A 16,145-nucleotide genomic window follows, 5' to 3' on the forward strand; every position below is an offset into this window, starting at 1 on the left:
CTTCATCATCCACTGCACTGGCTCAGGCACACATGCATCACATGCCCAGCTTGTGCACCTGTCACTCCTCCCTCCTACATTCCTAGCTGGTAAAGCTCTTGCATCACTCTGAGCCACTAGCTATCCATGCCTAATCCCTCACCCTGCTTCTCCCCCCTATCTACCTACCTCACAACCTTCACTCTCCCATTCCATCTTGGCTCCCGGCAAAATGTAACCCCAGCACTTTGTGTCCAACCAGACAATACAAGAGTGCAGGTGTGTGTGTGTGTGTGTGTGTGTGTGTGTGTGTGTGTGTGTGGGGGGGGGGGGGGGGGGGGAGGAGGGGGGTGTACTCTATCTCCAGACAGGATTTATTCGGAAAGCTGACAAGTTTCCTTCTGTGTGCACCAGTCAACGACTCAACACTTAGCTGCTATTCGGTAAGTGGTCCCCTATGCTCCTAAATTATTTAGTTTCTATCAGAACATTCCCCCTATACTTAAAAATCACACCACCTATATTCCTAGTCTCTCTCTCTCTCTCTCTCTCTCTCTCTCTCTCTCACACACACACACGCACACACACACACACACACACACACACACACACACACACACACACACACACACACACCTATTGGCTGATATAGTTTATGAGAAGTTCATCTACATCTACACCATACTATGCAATGCCATGCCATGGCATGGGGTGGTGGAGGAGAGGGCTTTAAGAGTGCCGGCATAGGTCTGGGAACACAGCTAGCTCACAGTGACAAGATGAAGTGAGTAAACTAAAGCTGTCTGCAAACTGAAGGTTAGTCTGAAGACTGCAGTGACTTTCTAGATGTTCTCCTACCTGAGGCAGTATCACCTTCCCTTGCTCTGACCACTGAACTGATTTCAGCCATTAACAGTGAGATCTACAGTTTGTGGACTATTAAATGATGGATGAGGAGGAGTGGGAGGGTAGTGTGTGTGTGTGTGTGTGTGTGTGTGTGTGTGTGTGTGTGTGTGTGTGTGTGTGTGTGTGTGTGGGCGCGCACGTGCGCTCAAATTCGGAAAAGACTGAACACTAGTGAGATTTTTTCTGAATTGATGAGTTTGTTTACATGCCACTGATCAATCATGTACATGTGATTGGTTACCTTTTCTCATTTATATTCATTGTTTCCATCCTGGAATTTCTAGTATCGAACTAAATTCTTCTAAATTTCTATCTTTTTTCCATATCAGTCTATTAACTGACTAAATGCCTGCTTATTGTCTCATAACGTACAGTGGTCTCCACAGTTTCCAAAGGCAACTGGTAAAATCCAATTTTGACTTGCAAGTTTGAACAGTAACTAACTGGTTTTTCTGCTGTATAACAACAACACACAATTTCATAACAATGCTACATACAAACAGTAGTAGATACGTATTGCTGGACACAGGGCTGCTGCAATAAAAAAACGTACCACTTGATAGCACACAAGGATTTCTACCCATGCGTAGGCTTATTATCCTTTCCAGTGTCAAACACTTACTGATTTACCTACTTGACAAATCTTTTGTTCTTCCAACATTATCTTAAAGCCCACATCTCACACCCTCTATACAGGGTGTAAATTAAGTCCAAAAACACATTCAATTATTTATTGCACAAAAACCAAACATTGTACAGATATCATAAATGTCATTTTGAAGAGAAACCCTCAAAGTTTTTTCATGTATACCGTCACAGCGTAATTTGCCAATAGTCAGCGCTAGCTGCAAACATAGCGAGTTCAGGTGCGGAGCGAGCTTTAAGTGTGCTACAGCTGTTCAACAGGAGCTCGACAAAAACAAGTGTGCTACAGCTGTACCAAGTACGTAAGAAGCCACCAACAAGGAAGGCCATTTACCACTGGCACAACAAATTCATTACAATGGGTTGCTTGTGTCTGGTAACAAGAAGCAGATGCCCCAGTGGGAAAGAAGTGAATCTGGAGTGCATACGAGAGACATTCATAAGGAGTCCAAAGAAATCAATGTATTGTGCACCCCATGAACTCTAAATGACTCAGTGACAGTGTGGAAAGTTCTGCGACGGAAGCTGTCTATGAAACCATTCAAATTGGAGCTAGTGCGGAAGCTCAATGATGATGAAAAGGACAAGCGTTTTTAGTTCTGTTCGTAGTTGCGACAACTGAATGAGGATGGAGATGGCATTGTTGATCACTTAATTTTTTGCGACGAAGCCACTTTTCACATTAATGGGAAAGTGAACAGGCATAATTGTTGAATCTGAGGTACAAAGCATCCACACAAATGCATTGAATTTGAGCGTGATTGCCCAAAGGTAAGTGTTTTTTTGCGCCTTGTCACATCGAAAAGTGTACGGGCCATTCTTCTTCGCCGAGAACACTTTCACTGGATATTGCTACTTGGACATGTTGCAGCAATGGCTGATGCCTCAAAAGCAATCTGACTCTCTGTTCATCTTTCAACAGGACTATTTTCATTGTGAAGTTTGTGGGTCCCTGAACACAGAGCTGCTGCATCGATTGATCAGCCGTGCTACAGAAGGGTACAGCTGTTTCAGGAAATGACTTCCCCAACCACCAGATCTCACTCCGTATGACTTTTTTCTGTGGGGGCACATTAAGGGTCTGGTGCATGTACCGCCTCTACCATGTGATGTAGCAGAGCTCCAGGAGAGAATACGGGAAGCGACTGACACAGTCGACGATGCCACGCTGGGACAGGTATGGCAAGAATTCGATTACCATATTGATGTCTACCAGATCACTCATTGTTCGCATATCAAATGTTTGTAAAAAAACTTTCCGTTTTTCTCTTCAAAATGCAGTACTTATGACGTCTGTACAATGTTTAGTTCTTGTGCAAGAAATAACTGAAAGCGTTCCCACACTTTATGTACACACTGTATTTATATTCAGTACTTGTTGTCAACTCATTCCATGGTTTCCGGGATATATGAATAGTTTATATGGTTACAGTCAAAAAGACTATTCAGTCTTACAATGTTTCAACTCTTAAATGAGTATTCCCAGAATTAGTTTGTAATACCTCCAATTAACTCACAAACAAATTTGATAACTATCAATACAAAAAATTAAATATTGGCATTTCAAACAGACTTACCGATGAACAAACCTTTCCTTGATGAAAGGAGAGATACACTGATTTTAACAATTTAAATGTAAATTCACAAAAAAAAAAACTTACGTGGTCTGATCCTTCAAATAACTCATTTGCAATAGCATCTCTCTCATCTTCATTTTGTTCTTCTTGCTCCTCTTCTGATTCTTCATCTTGAATTCGTTTTAAACGTTTGAAACGTTTCTAAAACCAAAGAACACGTAAGTACAGAAGAAGAAAGAGTCTACAAGACACTGAGGTTAATCTATAACTATCACTTACACGTCTTTCAACTTTTACTCCCAAGTTCTCCTCAATTAGATCATAATCTTCATCTTCAAGGCGATCATCATAGTCATCATCGTCATCATCATCCCGTTTCTTACGCTTTGTACTTCCACCTGATCCATCAGAATCTTCTCCATCACTTTCATCAATTGGTGCATCATCTATAAGATCCTTTAGCTCTTCTCGAAGCTTGTCCTCATCATCTGCAACATTAAATGTTTAGTATTAGTTACATTTCAAAACCAACCCTTCCATATGCCACACAATCAAACCAATATTTTTTTCATATTATTTATTACCACAATAAAAACCATCACGATCTATTAACTTAACAACAATTGGCAAAAATTTATTTTTAGGTACCTTTGTACATACACAAGAATATGTTAACTGTAGCGTGAAATTAGTTCATAATTATAACAATAATGGAAATTCCTTGATGCAGCTATACATAAAATAAAGGCAACAACTGACCTATAGTGGACTGATGCATGAAGCACAGTTAACACACACAGAAAACAGCATTCACACTACATTTTGAGCACTAGCTCTTTTTCCAACAACAGTACACACATTCACGCGCACAACCACACAGACACCCAAACCGCACTCCCGTCGATACTGTAAGACTCATTATTGAAAGCAGTTGCCTGAGCTCAAGGAGGTGGGGAGCAGGTAGGGAAGGACCCAAGGACGGGGTAGTGGGAAAGGGGCAGGTCTTTGGACAGATGACTTTCGCAGCTGCACAATAAGACAAGAAAGGTACAGAAGGTACAACAAAAAAGAGGTGTAAGATGAAGGAGACAGGAGGAGGAAAAGGGAAGGGGGAGAAAAGGACAGAAAGGTGAAAATGAAGAGGATGAGAGGGAGGGTGGAGAGGAGGGAGGAGGAGGAGGAGGGGCTAAAAAGGGGGGAATGGAGAGGAGGGGGGAAGGGGAGGGAGGGAGAGCGCGCACAAGTGCGAGAGGGAGGAAGGGGAGGGAGGGAGGAGGGGGAAGGACGGAGGTAGAGGGAGAATCCCCTCAAAGGGGAGGTGGAGAGGGAGAGTGGTGGGAGTTGGCAGTGAGTGATCTGGACAGAGAAGGAGCGGTACAGACAAAAGAGAGACGGGATGCGAAGAGACAATTCCCATTTGCATACCTCAGAGAAACTTGTGCTGGAAAGGAATGGCCTTCACAGTAGTGCAGCTTTACTTCACAATTAATGCAATACTGGAAAGTCATGGGTAGAACACAAATAATGGAAGGAGTGAAGGTAACTATTTGCCAAGCAGTTGAGGCTTTAAGTAGTTGACAGGCACGTAAACAAGGTTGAAATTTTCACTCATATTCTGGACAATGTCCTTCCTCAGAACTCATACACACCTGGCAACAATGTTGCCGACCATGTGAGTGAATGTGTGTTTTTTGTTAGCCTGTTAGCTCACTGGAAGACACTATCTGAGATCTTAGCAAAGACTTCAGTCATGTTTACGTGCCTGTCAACCACTCAACACTTTAACTATATTGTGAGTAGTTATCCTCCTCCCTTTAATGGTACTTATTGATTAGATGTCCTAAAATAATGTTTTATGTTCTACATTAATGTGGTTGTTGAAATGAACACAGCTAAAGCACTTTGACACAGAAGATAACGATTTAGTCACAGGATGTGTGTGCACTTTGTAATACCTAAATCATATAGGGCTGCCAGAAAAAAGAGAAATCATTAAAGTATGAATATTAACTGTAAGCCTTGTAACTTAGGTAGAGACGAACAGTGCAAGCTGCTTTCGTCAATCCATTACCATGCCATGTGAACCTAGGAAACTGCTGACTTCACGCTCACTGATTGCGAAACGGTGGTAAAAAGTGACATAGTCACATACCATCTCCAAGCAAACGGCCCTAAATGATGTGTATAGAGGCCAGAAGAGTTCCAGACAGCCTCGGATAGACGAGCCTGCAGCAGATACTATGTGAGTGGGCGTGATACACAATTAAGTTTGTGTAGGACTTCCAAGCTTGCATGCACATACCTCTGGACTAGTGTTATTAGTTTCCATTGTACAATGGCCTACATGAATCTACGTCTGTATGCCACTTTCACTGCGACAAGTACTTGAACCTAAACGTTTGATTAGAGCAATATAATCTGACATTTCCATTGTTCATGGTTTGTCGAACCATACATTGCTGTGTAAACCCGAATTTTAAAGTTACGGGTCAGGGTGGCCATTTGCTCTGGTAATTAACTAGGGAATCTAGTATGCCTCACCTATGTTTTACGCTTACAGAATTTATAAAACTACTTCTGTGTGTTCACTGGAAACACATGAAGAAGACATGAAAAGCAGGCCCGTAAGCTAATCCAGAGTCTTGTTTCCTCATCACCACCACATCTACGTCCTTAGCCTAACATCCAAGTCATTCTGTAATGTTCCCAAACACAGTGACCTGAAAAAATTCAGCTTGACTCCATCGCCATTTCACTTGTGTGTGCAACTGCCCATGTACTAAGAAATGGATGACCTAAAATTTTGTGTCACCTCTGATCTGAATTTGAGCTTCTGAATAAGTATGTTCTGAGCTACACTGGGTTATGACAACTTACACACCCAAACTGGTGCAAATAAAGTTAATAAAGTACTTCATCCTGAAAGGAACTTCATTTGATCAATGCCAGTACCACTGCAGTATAGCAAAATTTCATATTAACAGCAAAATACCATTGTGTGGGTTAGAGTATATGTTGTGAACTGTCGTGGGAGGTTAGAAGTCTGTATAGGTAGAGAGATGCATGATAGCTATGCATGGAAAAACTGAGTAGTGCTTCAGTTTCTAAATGTGTGATACATGTTAGCAATAGCTTATCATGAAATATATGAAGCACTGAAACAAAGACAGGTTCACACGTGAGTGAAAATCTGAAATTCGGGACATGAGATGTTTGTGACGATGAGGACAACCGCAACAAGTGACAGGAACCAATGAAAGCAGTTGATTTAATGTTTACAAAGAATAGGCATAGCACAACGATAAACCCTGCACTTTTGTAATAATGATGAAGTGAAAAAGATCAACATTTGAATTCAATAAACAAATTGTTTCTCAAAAATGAAGGTAACCATGTAGAAAAGTAATGGGAGGTACAATCATTAATATGCAAACATTAATTCCATTATTACTTCTATCAATTAGTATGCTGCTTTTCTATACATACAGAGGGTCACAACTCATTTTCTGGACACCCTTTTAAGAAAGTGACTGAAAGAAATATGAACAGCAGCACCACACAGACATCCTAAGTCTGAATCAATGTGTCTTCAGTCGAAAATATACCTGAGTTATAAGTCTGCAATCAGGGGAACAGAAAGACAAGACTTCTTGTTGAACTTCACATCCCAATTCAGGTCTTCAGTGATGACACTAGCTTATGGCCATTATCAATCACTATGTTCGAGTTAACTTGATAAAGGGAATTTCTTACACTGTAACCAATAGATAGAACTATTCAAGGGATTCTCCATATTGGTAGTCACAAGACCATTGTGATCAATTCACTTGCTTCAAATGACCAAGGAAAAAGACGTAAGAAAATAGTGTAATATAGCTGACACTTTAATAACTACTACACAATACTGAGAATTCCAATATCTTTGTCAACAGCTTTTAACTGGTTAGAAGTGTGATAAATATGATATCTGTGAACATAAAATCTTCAGATCCTGTGTTGATTCTTTTTAATAAAAACACAAAAGAGAAAAAAAATGGCAATGTTGCTATGGTAGGATTGGTAATTTCTTTCTCAGATTATGAAGCTGATTTTGCATGGTAAACACTTCAGGAATAATAAACTTATTTCCTATACGAAACCTACATAATTAAAAAAAAAAAAAAAAGACTAAAATTATACAAGCTGTAAAGAATCAATATACATATATGGAGCATCCCAAAACATTACCTTCTTCTTCATCTTCATCATCACTGTCGACTGCCTTTGCACGTTTATTCTTTTTCCCGTATCCTTCGACTTCCTCATCCTGTTGAGCAACAAACTGAGATCACAAAAAGCTCACACATGAAAGCTTCATAGCAAATGGCTTAATTACAAGACTCAAGAGAAATAAAATACTTCAAATAAAAAATAAAAGTCTTTCAAACCAAAGCTCTCTTTTCCATTAAAAAATGTGTAAGATATAGGCTGGAAGAACTAATAAATTTCTTGATAAATACTGGAAAAAACATGAGCTAATTTTGAGACCAAAGTTCTAAAAAATGCACAGCATCTTTGTTGTAGTGTCTTCTGCAAGAAGATGTTGAACCATTCTGTATGACCTCACTGACTAAACACACCCATGATGGAGTGTGTCTCTCTCTCTCTCTCTCTCTCTCTCTCTCTCTCTCTCTCTCTCTCTCTCTCTCTCTCTCACTCACTCACTCTCTCATGTTAATCCTATTTCCCAAGTGTCCAGGACTGATGGAAAGTACTCTAGAAACGGTCAAAGCTTTTGTAAGTAATCTATTTTGTGGGTGAATTAACTTCTTTAGGATTGCTCTGTTAAGCCTCAGTCTAACAACTTCCATTCCAACAGAGATACTGATAGTTTAGATCCATGTTAAATTACTCCATGTACTATGTACTAGCTACTTGATGATACTGACTGATACCAGATATCAATAGCTGAGCATAAAATAAAATTATACCATGTCTTATTGTATTTACATAGGTTATATTACAGTTATTAATGTTAAGAGTCAGACTGTCCATTTTTGCAACAAGTGCTGATCGTCTTCAAATCTACCTCCTTTTTGAAACAATTTTCTAATGACAAGATTTCCATGTATAGTACTACACTCTCTACTAACAACCATAGGACGCTAAAAATGTTGTCTGCCACATTGTTTATATATGTTGTGAACAGGTCACATGTTCTTGGGGTGCACAAATGCAACATTTGCTTTCAACAATGTCTCCCCATTTACATATGGTAATATTGTTTCTGCTCTCAGTTTTGCGTCGTCACGCTCTTCAATCTGAACACTGGTTTAATGCAACTCTTCTCGCTAGTCTATCCTGCGCAGGCCTCTACATCACTGTGTAACTACTGCCTTCACATCTGCTCACCTACGCTACAAGAATTCTACACCAGGTGAGCATGAAACAAAACTTCATTACTTTAATACAAAGTGGTACAAGATACTGTTGAGTGAACTTTATTTGTATAGTTATCATATTTAAAGTAAGTTTTAAATGCTTACAAGAGCTAAAGCATACAAGAGTATGGGAAATATACAACAGGTTGGAGAGACTCAAGACCCAGCTATGGCCATGAAAATTAGCAAAGAAGTGCCTGACTGTGCTGAGTTGTTAAATTTAATCAAAGCTCAGAGTGCAACTTTAAGTAAAGAACTAGGTTCGGTAAATTCTCAATTAAATGCTCAGAGTCTTAAGTTAAACTTACTACATTCGCAATTAAATACCCAGAGTGAGGCTTCAAATGCTCAGAGGGAAACTCAATACTCTAGCATCAAATTTAGGTTTGTCAAGCGCCACAGTAGACTCTCAAAGTAAAGAATTTAGTAATCTATGCGAAGGCATGGGTGCTCTGAAGACTGAATTTGATGCTATAAGTACTAAAGTAGTGAATTTAAAAATAGATTTGAAGAACTATTTGACAAATTCTTTAACCACTCACATAAATCAAATGTTTGCTAACCTTAGTCAGAAACAGAATGACAATTTGCAAGATTTATCAAGAAGTTACAGCTGGGCATTGAGAAAAAATGTAACAATGTAGAATTCGAACTTATTGAAAAGTTAGGATCTTTTGAAAATGTGTACAATATTAAGTATAATGATGTAAGGCATGGGTTGTATACTTGAGAGTGTGGGGTGGGGGGGTGGGGGGGGGGGGGGGAGAAGAAAAATGAATTAACGCTGATCATTCAGTTGCATATTACAGGTGTCACTACACGAGTAGATAATGTAGAACCGAATTTCAAAGTGAAAATAGCCAACTCTGATATTATAAATGTAATTAGTTTGGAAGGATAATTTGTAGAAATTATAGATTGAAAAGTTACCGAGAGAATAACATCCGGCAACATATCACCTATTCCTTCTTCCGAACTTAATGATACCAGGAAGTGTACGAACAACCTGTGGAAAGAGATTAAGCTTATCCAAGATAAAGTAGAAAAAAGGGTATTTTCACCTAACGTTGTATTATCTAGTGAAGCTGTGACTTATTTACAATGGGGAGCTAATTCAGGGTTATCTAGATAATTCCCTAAATTTAAGCCGGACGGAGATGTACATCCAACCCATTTCTTAAAAAGGTTTAACCAAGCATTACCAAAAAATTGGGAAGATTCTAAGAAGATCACATTTTCTGTGGGGTATGTTTTTAGGAAAGTCTCAGAATGGCATACAGTGAATATTGATAATTTTTGCTCTTGGGAAGACTTTAAAAAGAAATTTAAAGAAAATTACTGATCTGCCTGTGCACAAGAGAAGTTAATATCAGATCCATCGGACCTCAGAGACGTTAACATTCTGAGTTAACGGGCGGAGTGACAACCGACGGATCCCGAGTTGTTTTTAGTGTTTCTTCCAAAATAGTTTTCCTGCACCAAATTCCCTTAAAAACCAAAACTATCCTATTATCTTAATGCTTAAAAAACTGAATATGACAATAAAATAGAGACCACCTTACGAGAATCACAGAAAAAAAGTGATATCTAGACAAAATATACTGAATAAAGTAGTGTATTTGTAGAAAATGTAATATGATGTGACTAGCTGAACAACTGTTATACCATAACAGATAGCTTTTCTATTATGTGTAGAGTATTTTATACCTTGTATGAGATGGGATATAGATGGGAGGGTTTGTATAAATTTTGAAAGGGGTGGGTATTGTAGCTAAAAGCTTGGTTTACAAGAACAGATAAATCATGACTAACACAAAACACACATCACACCTTTCAAACAACCCACACAAACAAGTGTGCCTGATTCTTCTTCATTTGCCATTTCAATAGGGTTGCTAGGATTTCGTTCGGGGACCTCAAAGGGTGAAGGTGGGACAAGTCCGTTCTGTAGGAGACGATTAACACCAAACCTCTGGCGTCTCACTCACGTACCTGAGAGGTAGGGATACTGGGAAAGGGGGATGGGAAGGGTTTCCTGTCTTTGGGGCTATCTTCTTTGATCCTAGCAATGACACTTATTTTTTCCTTTCTTACTTCTCATCTTGATGATCTGTCTATCTTTTCCCTCTTTCCATATTCATAAACTTCTATCGCTGAAGTCCTTCCTTACTTCCATGGTTACTAATAACCTACATCTTATCTTTAGATAAGAAGGCCAAAGAATCAGACTACACAAACACATATCCACATATACACACTTCTACGCAATTATGAAATTATAAAGAGACAAAGCCTGTTACAATGTGAGAACCACCAGGTGTTGTAGAGGAAAAGGTGTGTACATAGGGAATTATGCACACATATATGGGGAGTTATGACGGTTCTACATCAAATATACATAAGGCTAGGTGCCCATACATAACGAACTACAAAATAGTAATGAATAGTGGATAAATAAGAAAAAGACATGAGCAACGTCAGTGCAATAAAAACTCTGATGAATTGAAGGACAGTGGGACGTAAGTAGTATATATAGACATAATATCTATTGAAAGTATAGAAGTTGATAAGTAGAGGAGGAATCTAGGGAGTGAATGATATATTAAAGAATGAATGTGAAGTTCAAGATATAAATTATCTTTACCAGGAAATACTTAATTATAGTATACATAGATATGTATACTAGGGTAATGAACTGTGAGGCCTACTCAGAAAAGATAAGGGGGGTGTACCCGGCCTTCACTAAGCATAAAGGGCAGACATACCTACGTGGAGATAGGATGATCTGTGGCCTAAAAAATAGAGATGTTTTGTAAGGGGCGTACCTACCAGAATGTAAAGAGGAAGTGCTCTCATAAGGTCCACCTACAAGCGAAAGATTGTGCAAGAGAGGACAGAGAATTGTTAGTGAAATACATTGCTAACTGACGAAAAGGAAACTTGTATGTCTACTCATTTTATAAGCAGAAAGAGGCTCAAAAGTTCCTGTACCTAGCGCTATTCAACGGAGAAGAAGTCGATAGATTTTCAAGCAGCTGACTATCCCGTAAAGAGGAGGGGCTGCAAAATTCCAAGTAAGTCACCTCATAAAGAAGTGGAATGTGGTTTGGGGAAATAAATCAGTATAACCCACACTCACACTTTAAGTCGTCAGAACATTAGAATATCTATAGTAGATTTCTTAATTTACTGAGACTGGGAGTGAGAGAGGAGGAAGGGAGACCAAGGGTAGCCAGGGGCATGTCCCATTCACCCATCACTGCAAACCAGTATATGGGACATATCAATGGCAAAGCTTGAAAATTAGTCACATGGAAGGCAACTTGCTTCTTCTGTTATGTAGGCAACACATTTGGAACTTCGCCACATGGGTAAGAACAACTAGAAGATTTCCTACGTTTAAATTCAATACATCCCAACATACCTTTCACAATGGAAGTGGAAACAGCTATTTCTGATTATGTTGCTTAATGATGAATGCAGAAAGAAAACTGGGACAAAACATTTGCTATAAATCCACTTACACCAACCTCTACCTGTATGCTGACTGTCATCACTACCCAGAACAGAAAAGTGGTGTTCTTAAGGCATTGGTACAAAGGTTTCATACTCTGTCAATTTCCGAAAACTTAGCAGCTAAAATAGTCCATCCAAAAACAGGATCCTGCAGCAATGGTTACACAGAACAGCATCAATTGACCATGGGACACAACACAGGAGGCGGCAGAGAAGTCACAAGCAATAGCCTTCCTTCCACACACTGGAGCTCTGTCCATGACAATCAAATATATTATCAAAAAGTAAAAGGAGCAAGGAAGATTCCATATACCAGACATGATTAAATCATTCCTGGGCAGCATAAAAGACAATTCAGGCTTCCGCAGGTTGGAAGAGCACCAGACCCATTGTCAGTGTGGTTTATCATACATAAGCCAAGCTGTCAGAACCACGGAAGAACTCTACACTGAACATTAACAGCACACATGCTTAGCGCAACAGTGCACGACAGCACTCATAGAGTATCATTTAGAAATGAGATATTCATGAATTTTAACCATATTATAATACTGACATGGACTTCTATCTTCTAGGATTCCACTAAAATAGAATCTTTTGCAATTAAAATCGTATAATTCCTTTTAATCATTACTCGTGGTACTGCCACAGTAAAACCTGAGATACTACATTATACATTACATTGAACAATAAGAACAGAATCCAGGGCATGCAAATAGAAAAACAAAGGTCAAACAATGCGATGGACAGAGTTATGCTGAGGATATTGGACACAATGTCAATGAGCCATGCTGGACACTTAAGTGCAAACCGGGTAATGAATGCCCGGCACATCAACAGCACCTGCAGGTATAAATAATAGCCACAGCAGCCTCCTGGTGTAAGTATATTAGTGGCCTTAATGTTGAGAATTCTATAGATGAAATACCATGCATGATGACGATTTGCATGAGAAATTTTCCCTTGTGATACATGCCAGAAAAAATAAGCATCATGGGTCAAGAGGAATGTTTGGTACGAGTCATCGACTTTGGTTATGGTGGCAGACTGATGTGTAGCTTAGCCCATTTGAAAAAATTGCCAGTAACATAACATTATAGTCACTGTATTATTAAGGCTTTTGTCACGTTTCCTACGTCACTGGTCAACGCTGATGACTTTTACTGAAAATTCCTCTATGTTCAAATCATAATGTAAATTAACTGCTAGTGCAGGCAGCACAACTGGGATAGGAGAGCTGCCACACATTTGAAAAATGTCCATAATGTCAAAACTACAGACATCATGAAGTTATGCACAGGATCACATTTACAAGAGTGTGTTCCGTATTAGTACTACCTAACAGCATCTGTTTTTAACAAAAGGTTCACACATTTTCAACTAGAAATTTCTAGGTGACTTTAAATGATCTGATTACTCATTTGTCACAATGACAACATTCTTTTCGCACCATGTGACTTATATACATAAATGTCTCACAAAAAGATACAGTATTGACAATTTAGTTTTCACACCTGTTTATAATTAGGCCAACTGTATGATCAGACAAAGGTGCTGACCTTAAAGCATCAAAATAGTACGTACAATACTACATTTCTAAATAAATAATAAAATTCTACAGACTAAATGAATATATGGATTGTTTCTGTGCAGGTGGTGACATTTTCATTAGAGCACGTATGCTTCCCAACAGAAGTAAAAATGGAAAACAAATTCCAGGCCCCCTCCCCCCGTCCCCCAATAACATGTTTTACTTGTGTGTAAATACACATGGTTAGCATTTTGCCACACAGTTTGTGCCTGTTTGCCCTCAGGCTGATGTGGTGGGTAAGGTTTCAGTCCTTGCAAATTGCACATTTTAAGAGTAATAGACAAATATGAAAAATATTTCACTAATTCTGTGACTTGTTGACATACATAACACACGTGTACTTTTAGAATTTCTACTGTTCCACAGGGTAAGCAAGAGCAGGATAATATTAACCCGTTGACTACAAACTAATTTTCTGCAGTCAACACAGAATCATTGAATCAAAATATTATTTCCAATCTACAGGCTAATTTGACATGATCCGCAAACAAAATGACCAACATTAAATAGCCAGGAACTTTGTAATTACATGAAGAACATACTACAACATTTATACAGTAAGAAATTGGTTCTTGCACCATAATGGTCCGTACATAATTGCACACAAGACGGTAAAAGTGCACTTTGAGTGTCAGTGGCTTTTGCATTACATGCAGTAGTAGGTAGCTGTTTTCATGGTGAATAATGGTAAGTGAACACGACAAATAATGAGCACAGTATACAATGAGTCTGATGATTAGATAAGGTGGCAGAACTAATGAGAAAATAGCATTCGATAAGTCGCCCTGACATGTAATGGAACATAGTGAGCGGAATTTTGTATAAAAGAGAATATTATGTAAAAGTAAAACTGTAGTTTTAGGTTCCTGTGTGACCACAAATTCAGAAATTGGGACATTTCAAATTTCCTCCAGTCACATTTGTTGGCATTATCAACTCACAACCAAATTATAACACTGAAATAAGAAACAGTATCCCAATAAATCCTGCCTTATTCTGAGAAACACACAATACAATAAATACATACGAAATCCAGTTGGCTAACCAACTTTATAATCCATTATAGCCAGATAAATAAATGTAAATCTCACATTAACAAAAATTCATCAATTCGCATTTTCACTGACACTAGTCATTGGATTTAGTGCTCCTCTATACCACCACCCAAGGAAAAAGAATTGCCAACAGCATCAGACAGCAGAAGAGCAACCAACACTGTTACATGCACTGGTAACACAATGTGTCATAGTGTTAACAGTAGTCTTCAGCATCTCTAGAGAAATTTCTCTCCACCTTTCACAACTGTGTCTTAATGGACGCCATACAACGTAATTTCAACACAAGAAGGAACATAGTACCTATAACAAGGGTAATTAAATAGGCTACAAAAAAAGCATCGTTAAAATGTCATACGACCAGCTCTTACAGGAAATAGAGGAGGGAAGGCGGCTACCGATAAATTGAGAAAATAAGTCACAAATATGTGAAATTAATAAAACAGCAGTGTTGTTGTTGTGGTCTTCAGTCCCAAGACTGGCTTGATGCTGCTCTCCATGCTACTCTATCCTGTGCAAGCTTCATCTCCAAGTAACTACTGCAACCTACATCCTTCTAAATTTGCTTACTGTGTTGGTCTCCTCTACAGTTTTTAACCCCCCCCCCCCCTCCCTGCTTCCCTCCAGTACTAAATTGGTGATCCCTTTATGCCCCAGAATGTGTCTTACCTACTGATCCATTCTTCTAGTCAAGTTGTGCCACAAATTTCTTTTCTCCTCAATTCTATTCAGTGCCTCCTCATTAGTTACGCGATCTACCCATCTAATCTTCAGCATTCTTCTGTAGTGCCACATTTGAAAAGCTTCTATTGTCTTCTTGTCCAAACTGTCGATCGTCCATGTTTCATTTCCATACAGGGCTACACACCATATTTATACTTTGAAAAAGAACTTCCTGACACTTAAACCTATACTCATTAACAAATTGCTTTTCTTCATAAATGCTTTTCTTACCATTGCCAGCCTACATTTCATATCCTCCCTACTTCAACCATCATCAGTTATTTTGCTTCCCAAACAGCAAAACTCATATACTACTTTAAGTGCCTCCTTTCCTCAACTAATTCCCTCAGCATCACCTCTACATCTACAAAGATATTCTGCAAGCCACCATACTCCATTATCCTTGTTTTGTTCATGCTCATCTTACATTCTCTTTTCAAGACACTGTCCATTCTATTCAACTGCTTTTCCAAGTTCTTCGCTGTCTTTAACAGAATTACAATGTCATCAGCGAACCTCAAAGTTTTTTATTTTTTCTCCCTAGACTTTTAATTCCTACTCCAGTTTTATCTTTTGTTTCCTTTACTGTCTGCTCAATATACATACTGAATAACATTGGGGATACGCTATAACGCTGTCTCTCTCACTTCTCAACCACTGCTTCCCTTTTGTGTTTTTTGACTCTTTTCTTGTTTCTGTACAAATTATAATTAGCTTTTTGCATCCTTTATTT

At 38.8% G+C, this 16,145-nt stretch overlaps 1 protein-coding gene across 2 annotated transcripts in view; it reads right to left on the minus strand.

Annotated features, from left to right (window-relative positions):
• Window positions 1-16,145, minus strand: part of LOC124717030 (transcription elongation factor SPT6) — a 157,651-nt gene that overhangs the window by 138,469 nt on the left and 3,037 nt on the right. For both annotated transcript variants that reach the window (XM_047243696.1, XM_047243689.1), the window contains exons 2-4: window positions 7,335-7,413; window positions 3,387-3,595; window positions 3,192-3,308 (exon numbers count right to left, since the gene is read on the minus strand). In XM_047243696.1, the coding sequence (XP_047099652.1) occupies window positions 3,192-3,308; window positions 3,387-3,595; window positions 7,335-7,413 (405 nt within the window). The remainder of the gene's footprint in view (window positions 1-3,191; window positions 3,309-3,386; window positions 3,596-7,334; window positions 7,414-16,145) is intronic.

This window comes from Schistocerca piceifrons, chromosome 1 (assembly GCF_021461385.2).
Source record: "Schistocerca piceifrons isolate TAMUIC-IGC-003096 chromosome 1, iqSchPice1.1, whole genome shotgun sequence".
In the NCBI taxonomy this organism is placed as follows: domain Eukaryota; kingdom Metazoa; phylum Arthropoda; class Insecta; order Orthoptera; family Acrididae; genus Schistocerca; species Schistocerca piceifrons.